The following is a 10,545-nucleotide window of genomic DNA, read 5'->3' as shown; positions in this document are numbered from 1 at the left end:
CTAATGCATCCCTACGTCACCGTTTTTCACTTATTGTGGGGCTTCAGGGTACAGAGCCCCCGCGATAAGCAAGGGACTACGGTACTATGTTCTGAATTTGACAGGGAGCCAATGGAGAGAAGCTAAAACTGGACAGATATGATCTCTCCTACTAACTCCAGTTAAGACTCTGGCAGCAGCATTTAAAACAATAAAACAAAATATATATTTTAAACAGCTTTTCAATATCAATCTGTTTTCTTTATTTAATACAGGAGCCAATTATCAAAACTTTGTTAAGATTTTAAGAAATTTCTTAAATACCAAAAAGAAAAAAAAAGAAATTAAATAAAAAGACTCAGTTGAGTGAAATGTTTTAATGCTAGCTTTTTATTTAAATGAACTAACTGCATTTTATGTCACACTTTGGTTAGATACTTCTGCTCTTTTTGAAAATGTATATATTTTCATTCATTTATCCCATTGGCAGTTACACAAGAAAAACAGAAAGAGGCAGTCTGGAGCAAACATATCAAACTGAATAGGTGAGGGTGCGTAGGGTTGTTGATACTGCAGCAGCAGGGTTGCATTTGTGTTAAGTACTGGACTGGAACAGTATAAAACTGTCAAACGATACATACTCAGACTAGGATTTGTTCAGACAGAGAAAATACAAACAACAACAAAAAAAAAAAAATTAGTGCAGTGTTGTATGTTCTGTAACATCCAGCAGAGGTCAGCACTGTAACAAGAAGCAATCTGTTTTAGAATAAGTGATGCTGGATAATAAAACAAGGCACTATATCAAGTGTGTGTGTGTGTGTGTGTGTGTGTGTGTGTGTGTGTGTGTGTGTGTCTGTGTGTTCAACATCTCCCACCCCCTGTAAAGATATGGTGGTGTTTATATGTTCATGGACGTGATCAATCAAAATCAGTTAAATGTGAATGATAGTGCTCTTTATTTAGAAAGTCCACACATCACATCTACATTTCAGGATATGATTATTATAGAGGGCGGCATGGTGGTGCAGTTGGCAGAGCTGCCGTCTCTCAGTGAGAAGGTCACTAGTGCAAATCCTGGCCCAGTTCTGTGTGGAGTTTGCATGTTCTCTCCATGCATGCGTGGGTTTTCTCCGGGCTCCAGTTTCCTCCCACAGACCAAAAACATGCATGTTAGACTGATTGGTAACTCTAAATTGTCTCTAGGCGTGAGTGAGAGAGTGAATGGTTGTTTGTCTCTATGTGTCCCTGTGATGGACTGGAGACCTGTCCAGGGTGTCCCCCGCCCCTCGCACAGTGATTGCTGGACATGGGCACCAGTGACCCCTCTGACCCGAAAAGGAAGAAGCGGGTAAGAGATAATGAATGGATGGATGTATATTATAGATACAGATTAAATGTTAAATGTGAATATTTCTATATTTATCACACAGTAATATTGTTACACACATTAGTAGTTGTAAACACTCAAAAGAATACATGCATTGGTTTTAGTGTCTTACCTACAGTATAACTTAAACTTTTAAGGAGTAAACATTTTTAATAATCACTTTAAATGTTACAAATGTTGTCTTTGGTCTCTGTTTATTTTCCAAATGTATTAGTGTGTGTGAATGACCGGGATTGACCTAAAACACTTTGTAGAACGGTGCTTTATGAAGTTCAGTCCATTTCCTTCTATTATTTGACCAGCAGGTCTGCCACATCCAATATGGTGGATGCTCTGACGTACCGCTGCAATGGACCAGCTCGCTCAACAAGGCGTCTACGTATATATGTCTATGGTTGTCACTACCTTACCATCATAATTCAATTAATCTCGATGTTACTCACTATCTGTGCCTGTCACATAACCTGTGTGGTTCATGTTAATGTGCAATATATATCATGTGCATTTAAGATTATATTACTACCTTGAAATACTTATGTATACAAATTCATCCTACTTGCAACGTTATATTCTACCATGTTTTTGTTTACTTTTTTTAATTATTATTTTGAACCTTGTAAATATTACATTAACTTTTTCAATTTTTGGTTCTTTATGTTGTATAAGGTGACAGATTTCTGAAGTTAAATCTGGGGACATTTCCAGCTCGGAGACAACAACAAAAAAAAAAAAAATTAAATGTTATCAAGATCAATTTAAAAACATTTACGGTTTCATTTATTTTTACATATTTATTCATGTTTAAACAGTAAAAATCAAATGTAGCAGCAGGAATGTGCCTCTCCACACTGTTGCTAACATTTTGTATGAGTAATAAAATGAATAATGTAATTAAAACTGGGGGAGGTGCAAAGGCGTATACTAATGTAAGTGAGCGTGCGTACGTTGTGCGTGAATATGAACATGTACATACAGTGGTGCTTGAAAGTTTGTGAAGCATTTATAATGTTTTATATTTTTGCATAAATATGACCTTAAACATCATCAGATTCACACAGAGTTGACAGTTCAGCTCCTCTCTTCACCCGAGTGTCCAAAACAAATGGCCGCAAAGATGACATGACTACAAAGTCAATCATCGATCTATGACATAGGGTGTCCTGGTGCCAAGTGCACCTGTGGACACCCTTATATTCAAACATGGTGTTTGTGATGGACAAACTATGACTAACAGAAGTCCAACAGCAGAACACCACTTGAGTTCAGATCAGCGAGACTGTTCCTCCCAATCATGCTTCTCCAGGTCACACTGTCATTAACCACGTGGGCATTGAAGTCCCCCAGCAGAATGAAGTAGTACCCAGCTGGCAGACCTTCCAACACCCCTGCTAAGGACTCAAAGAAGGCTGGACAATCTGAGCTGCCATTTGACTCATAGGCACAAACAACAGTCAGAGCCTGTCCCCACAACCAAAGGTGCAGTTAAGTCACCATCTTATCCACCTGGGAAAACTTCAACACACATGCACCAAGTCAGGTGACTAAGAGCAGACCCACACCAGCTCAGCGCCTCTCATCATGGGCATCTCTAGAGTGGAATAAGGTTCAGCCCTTCTCAAGGAGATTCGTCCCAGAGTCCATGCTGTGCGTCGACGTGAGCCCAATTATATCTAGTTGGTATCTCTCAATCTCACACATAAGCTCAGGCTCTTTCCCTGCCAGGGAGGTTACATTCCATGTCCCAAGAGCCAGCTTTGGAAATCCAGGGTCAGAGCACCAAGGCCCCTGCCTTTGGTCACTGCCCATGGCATCTTGCACCTGACTTGTATGGCCCCTCCTGCAGATGGTGGGCCCACAGGAAGGCAATCCCATGTTGCGCCTTAGGGCTGAGCCCAACCGGGTCCCATGGGTAGAAAGTAAAGACCCAGTTACCAGGCGCTCTCCGACGAGTCCCTCCCTCAGGCCTGGCTTCAGGGTGGAGCCCCTGTCACCCACGTCCAGACAAGGGACACAGAGCTCCTTGTTTTATCATGTCCATATACGTCTTCTGCATCACTCTTCGTCTGGCATGTCACGTAGAATCAAGCTGCCTTGGGAGACCCTACCAGGGGGCTATTACAATTGCCCCAGACAGCAGAGCTCCTAGGATCATTCAGGTGCACAAACTCCTCCACCATGATTAAGGTGGCAAATCAAAGAGATATAAATATAAACTAATATTACTATTTTCATTAATACCATTATTCAATGCATTACATTTCCATACATTACTATCATCATAATCATCATCACAGCTTTTATTACTATAAAGTGTGACTTCAATAACTTGCATTTGTATTTATTTCTAAAACGTAAAGTTACTAAACTTAAATTTCCTCACTTAAATTGTTCCACAGCTTAACACGCAAAACTGAAACACATCTGCATCTGACAATAGTTATTCCAAAAAATAAAGGACCCCCTTGGATTATAATTACTTTCCCCTTAAGATCGTATTTAGCCGTGACCCCCAAAGTAGCAGACTGAGAAGGAATGACAAACTCAGGATGTAAAAGGTAAGTGAACTTTATTTACAGTTACAGGGCTGGAAGAGAGGAGACGGCAAGGTGAGTATTTTTTACATCCTCAGACAATCCTTGAAATGATAATGTTTGAAAGAAGAATAATCTACAGTTTTGTGTGCGCCCCGAGGAGGAGCAGAGAGGTCCTGGGTTTTCCAGAGGATCTGGTTTTGAGGTGAGTATCGGTGGAGAGGAGCAGGTTGACCCAAGCTGATTTGTTTGATGGCTGCAGTTGATGAGACACCATTGGTCCACAGGTGAATGACTGCGGAGAGATGAGGTCTTAGGAAGGACTTGGAGGAGCAGGACGTGGAAGGCCCTTGAGCGATCACAGGCAGTGACGACCAGCTGCAATGAAACGGTTAGTTGGCTGAACATGAGTTACCGTATAGTACTTGATGTCCCAGTGCTGAAAATATGTCCCAGCCCCAGATCAGGTCTCCTCAGGCAGCAGCAGGTGGAGTGAGTTGAAGGTGATTAGCTGTGAAAGAGAGTGAGTGACAGAAAACGCAGGAATCCTACACCCCTACCTTAAAACCCCCTTTGAAAACAGGCAGAAGGACTTTTATTTCTAACCCAGTGTAGTATTTCTAGTATTCTCAAATCCATATCTCTGACTTTTATAGTGGAAGACTTTATGATCAATGGATTTGTAGACAAAATAATAATATAGAAAAACTGTTATTTATTAATCTAAATACTCTTTTCTGAAGTTTAATTATTGGGTCTACATTAGTTTTATACACCCCAAACCTCAACACAGTAGGACATGCGTGGCACTACAGGATAAGTGAAAAAATAAAGTATACACAAACAATGTCTACTTAACCATTCTATAGTTTTAGGCAACCAATTTCATAATTTTGTCTGATAAATTTTATATGTGGCTTACAAAATAATATTTCATCAAGAATTATTCCCCCCAAATTGGTTCCAGGTACTCTTTCATTTTAAACTCTATGTAATAGCTCCACTAAATAGTATAAATTTACTTTTACTTTCATTTTAAAATCCATCCATCCATCCATCCATCCATCCATCCATCATTTTTACCCGCTTGTTCCTTGTCGGGTCACAGTGATTACTGGTGCCCATATCCAGCAGTCACTGTGCAAGAGGTGGGGGACATCCTGGACAGGTCTCCAGTCCATCACAGGGACACATAAAGACAAACAACCATTCTCTCTCACACTCACACCTGGAGACAATTTAGTTACCAATCAGTCTAACATGCATGTTTTTGGTCTGTGGGAGGAAACTGCAGCACCCGGAGAAAACAAACAAAGAGAACATGCAAACTCCACCCAGCAAGGCCCCCCCAGGCCGGGATTCAATCTGACAACCTTTTCGCTGAGAGGTGGCAATTCTACCAACTGCACCACCATGTTGACCTTACATATTTTATTAATTTCAAACTATTTATTATTATTATTATTTTTTTCAAACATTTTTGGGGGAAGTGGTGGCGCAGAGGTTAGAGAAGGTGGGCCTGTGATCGGAAGATCGCCGGTTCATGTCCCGGCACCGACAACATCAAAAATGTGAATGGGATAGGTGAAGCACCCACACTTGCCCCCACCCTCATTTGCCCCACTCTGTGCCCATGAGCAAGGTCCTTAACCCCCATCTGCTCCCTAAACAGGTCTCTCTTGAAAATGAGTTCTCATGGCTCAATGAGACTACCTGTAGAAATAAAAACATTTTTTTTCAATAATTTCAGTTCCTTTTCTACATCTCAAGTGAGTGCTCATTTGATCATGTGTCTTTCTACCCACTTCTTATGTTTCTGTTCCTATTTTTTTTTTTGAGAAAAAAGTTAGTTCAGAATAAAATGTATAAGAGTAAAATGGTTAGAGAAGGTTATAAAAAACTTTTCATAGCAAGATGTGTCTTACAGCTTTGAGATAAGCCCACTGACTCTTCCCATCAGCTGCCTCCCTGCCGACCCTTTTAAAGTCTCACTTTACGTCACTTTGGACAAGTAACTGCCATGATCCATCAAGTGTCCCAGAAGTATTACCTGTCCCCAGTGTACAGTTAGAGGTCCAATCAGTTTATAAAGTCCTGGAAAGACTGAGCAACTTTCTCCAGGATTGACCAATAAGGGACTGTCAACCTGGTGATGATAAAGCTATGTTTGGTCTGGTTATAACATTTCAAGCTAATCCACTTGATAAACATATTTCCTTACTTGCAGTGTTAACAAATAAACTATAATGGCCAAATTAATAATCTTCTTCTGAATTACAAAAAACAAACTTGACCTAAATTCCAGCTTGCATTAAAACCTAAATAATTGCTGTTTAAATAATTTTCTTGTTTTTATAGTAATGAGAATTAACCCTTGACTGATTATGATTGCATTATCTTGGATTTTTAAACTATTAGTTTAGGTAATTACATGTGTTCTCCAAATTATCATTCCTTGTCATCTTGCGTTGTTGATTTTTATTATTGTATCATAGACAAACCAGTAGTTCAAGGGCTTTGCATTTCTGTTCAGCTTGTTCCTTCTGCAGTATAGACCAAACCAACAACCTCATTATTGCTGACGAGGCTCTCATCCGCCACATCCATTGCTCATAACTAAGACTTCCAGATACTTGAAGTCCCCGAATTGCAGTAGAGACTCTTTTTGACCATGTGAAGATGTGATGTACTAAATCACAACCTGTAAATTCATACTGAAATTCTAGTTTGCTTTAAGAAAATGAAGATTAAATACCATATTTAGATTTACATAAAAAGAAAATATATATTACAGTTATCAGGTCATCTGGACAGTTTGTTTTTTTGTTGAGACGTTTCGTCCTTCATCCAAAGGACTTCATCAGTCCGAAGAGCCACAACAAACTGAGTCTCACAGCACACCCACATAGTGGACCAACCAGTTTGCTGGTGATAAAATGGTTTCTGGTGCCCACCCTTTCCCCTGTTGACTCCTCTGAGGCAGACATAACCAAACTGGTTCAAAACATAAAAGTTCATGCTCAATAATCCAGGTAGAAAATCCAACAAAGTTCAGTCAGATCATCTGAATGGTTTATTTTTTGTTAAAATGTTTCGTCCTTCATCCAAAGGACTTCATCAGTCCGAGGAGCCACAATAAACAGAGTCCCACAAGCAGCACACCCACATAGTGGACCAGTCAGTTTGCTGATGATAAGATGGTTTCTGGGGCCTGCCCTTTCCCCCGTCGACTCCTCTGACTCATCTGTCGATTATATTACAGTTGTATTTTGGTTTTATTACATGATGAAACGTTACAGAAACCATACGTTCTGTGGGTTTCTGTTAATTTTCAATCAGAATTATTGTAATTACATGTACTTGAATGTAAGAACCTGGGCGAGTCTTGTTGTATGCATGCTAAAGTCTTGGGATGGAAATGGGTGGACATTTTCAGGTTATATACTCAGATGGGTTGTTCCTGTTGGTTTTTTATGTTTAGTGCTGGGTTGGCATTTATCTTCAGGTTCTTATTAGTGACTAAAAAATTACACCATAGGTCAGAGGTTATACTTGATGTATAAAAAAAGGGAAAGCGTTACCTGTTCAGCAGGTTTATGGTTTGTAATAATGATAGTAACGTATTCAGACTGTAACTCCATAGCAGTTTTATCAATAGCATTTGTCATGTTGATCTACTATATTGTATTCTATCTCAAGACCTAGTTCTTATAGTCATGGTTCACAACCACTTTTTAATAAATCTAAGTGTAGGCAATTAGTGAAATTACTATATATATATTTTACCTAGCATGTAGGAAATCAAAAACTAAAACAAACAAAAAAATGTGTCTAAAAACCTGCCTGGATTAAGTGCATTATGACCTGGAGTTCAACCTCAGTGCCATAACTGACTCCTCCTCAAAGCTCTGGGGTCCAGACCTGAGTCAACCCTGATAACTTATTCGGTCAATGTTTGACCCCAGCCAAGGAGCTTATTCCTAGCCAAGAACTTAAGCAAGCTAAGTTTGAAACTGTAATCCACATGACTAATCTCCCGTCTTGAGTCTGCAGTGGTCTTGTTTCATATGGATTATCTGGAATAATTTAGTCAACTGATAGCACAAACATTGTGCTTCAGTATTGTTTTTTTACACATGCATATCCAAAAGTTGGCTATTGTAATATTCAGATTCTTTTGAGACACTGAATTTAATTTTTCATTATTTGTAAGCCTGAGTAATCAAAATAAGAAGAAATAAAGACTTGAAATATTTTGCTCTGTAATGAATCTATGTAAAATATGAGTTTCACTTTCTGAAATGATTGACAAAATAAAGGACTTTTCATAATATTCTTTTTTTTTTTTAGATGTGCCTGTACAGGTATATGTGAAACATTCTCTTGTGACAGTGTGCCTCTTTTAAGCTGTTTGTTCACACATTATGCAAGATTTCCGTTTTATTAACAAAACATATATGAACTATTTTTAATTGCTCTATTAGAATGCTGTTCATTAAAGATGATAAAACAATTACTAATAATATATACATTTTGATTCAGTAGAAATAATATGAAACTCATAAAGTCAACAAAACATCTGATCTGACTGATGAAGATAAATTTAAGATCGAGTTAAGCATAACGCAGTGGCATTCATCTACGTGTTGAAAAAGGTAAAGCTGTGTTTTTAATTAGCTCAGTTTAAAATAAAACTTGAACAACAAGAATGCAGTTTTTTGTTGCATTGTTTTAATTTCGTTTGTATAATTTCATCATGAATTTTCAAAAGATTATGATTTTGTTACATTAAAGCAAAAACAAGAAATAAATACAAAACAACAGATAAAATAAGAAACATTACAAGAATTAAACATTAACACATTTGACACTTGATAAAAAAGAAGGCTGAATAGTTGCAACACATACTGAATATGAACCATTAAAAATTAACAGGAAGGTTGATGTTGATAGTCATTAACATAGCTTTAACAAAAACAAAAATCAAAGATTACCATCATAAAATTAATAGTGATAACATTTAGTCTTCTTGTATTTATGGTATTTACAGTACTAAAAGTAAAAAGAAAAAAGGCCAAGTAGATTTTTTGAAACAATTTGTGAATATAAAAACTACTCGTTGAGACACTGAATCATTGAAGATATGTTGTGTTGCAAATTTGTATAAAAAATCTGGCAGGACTTTACCGTCACCATTCATTTCATTGTTTGGTGTGGTCCTTGTGAATGCATCCTTCAGCAAGTATGAGAGGAATATGATTGATTTTGGCTCTTTTCTAGCCAGGAGACTTATTTTATGCAGATGGAAGGATCCGCATCCCCCGGCATATGAACACTGGATAAGAGAAAACCTGTCATATTCATTTGGAAAAATTTAGATATACTTTGATATGATCTGTTGAGAGATTTTGGGACACTCGGCAACAGTTCATATCTTACATTGAAAGGATGTCAATGCCTGTTTAGTGTATGCATATCTGTGTAGCTGATCTGATTTGTGAGGGGTAGGGTGGGAGGGTGTTTTTTGCATTCTAAAATCAATAGTAATGGTAAATGGACTGTACCTATAGCACCTTTCTACCTTATCAAGATACTCAAAGCGCTTTACACTACAATCTGTGCCCTCATTTACCCATTCATACAGAACTTTACTAGCTCTATACAAAGACTAATCAGTGCTTTAGATCACATTCATACACCAATGGGACACACATCGGAGGCAATGAGGGGTTCAGTGTCTTGCCCAGAGACACTTCAGTATGTGACTGCTGGTGGAATCGAACACACAACTCTTGCATTGGAGGACGACTGCTCTAACCACTCAGCCACTGCTGCCCACAAACTAAAAAATCAATAAAATAAACATTTATTAAAAAAAATAATCTGGCCGGATGAAGCCATGATTGTTTATCTTCTGTTATCATGGCAAAGGCCAAGTTGATTTAAGACGTCAGAAGTATGCACTTTTTCTCCTTTGTGCCAGTAACCATCCAGTAGGGTTCATGTCCAACCTCAACATACTGAGCACCCATGGGTCCTGCTGTGCACCTTTAATAAATTCATCCATGCTGACAGTACCTGTAAAAGAACAGGATATTCCAGATTGCTATTGTCTCTTACATTAATATTTTCCTCATAGAACAAAAGACTCAACACTCACCATCATGGTCAATATCAACCGCTTCTAATATTCGATCCACAACCTCATCGACTGTAAGATGTGGCTCACTCACTTCTGTCTTTGATCGCTTTTTTATCCGAGAGATGCTCTGGACAAAAGGAAGAAGATACATCAAATTGTATTTCGAACATGAATCCAATTTTACCAGAATATTTGCGCAGTTTATTTTATTTTTAGACAAGACTCCCATCAACTGCACAGAACGTATAACTTCTTATAGCGACGATACAATCAATAGTAGTGTAGTAATATTCTTTAAGCAAAAATATACCGGTCATTAAAATAACAGCACCGCCTGTATTACGATGACATTCTGATCTTTTCCCCAAAAGACTGCTCAAACCTACCAACATGGGCTTCTTTTAAGAAGGAAAAATTATTTAAAATATATCCAAAAAAGTTCAATCTGGTCCTCTGGACATTCAAAAAAACAAAAACAAAACAAAGCAAAAAAAAAAAAAAAA

At 38.1% G+C, this 10,545-nt stretch overlaps 1 protein-coding gene across 1 annotated transcript in view; it reads right to left on the bottom strand.

Annotated features, from left to right (window-relative positions):
• Positions 1-9,736: 9,736 nt before the first annotated feature.
• Positions 9,737-10,545, bottom strand: part of LOC119430249 (guanylyl cyclase-activating protein 2) — a 4,497-nt gene continuing 3,688 nt past the window's right edge. Inside the window, exons 3-4 of the mRNA XM_037697696.1 lie at positions 10,061-10,169; positions 9,737-9,978 (exon numbers count right to left, since the gene is read on the bottom strand). Of these exons, the coding sequence (XP_037553624.1) occupies positions 9,851-9,978; positions 10,061-10,169 (237 nt within the window). The 3' untranslated portion in view covers positions 9,737-9,850. The remainder of the gene's footprint in view (positions 9,979-10,060; positions 10,170-10,545) is intronic.

This window comes from Nematolebias whitei, chromosome 2 (assembly GCF_014905685.2).
Source record: "Nematolebias whitei isolate Nwh7 chromosome 2, NemWhi1, whole genome shotgun sequence".
Lineage (NCBI taxonomy): Eukaryota > Metazoa > Chordata > Actinopteri > Cyprinodontiformes > Rivulidae > Nematolebias > Nematolebias whitei.
This window is presented reverse-complemented; position numbering and strand designations above follow the sequence as displayed.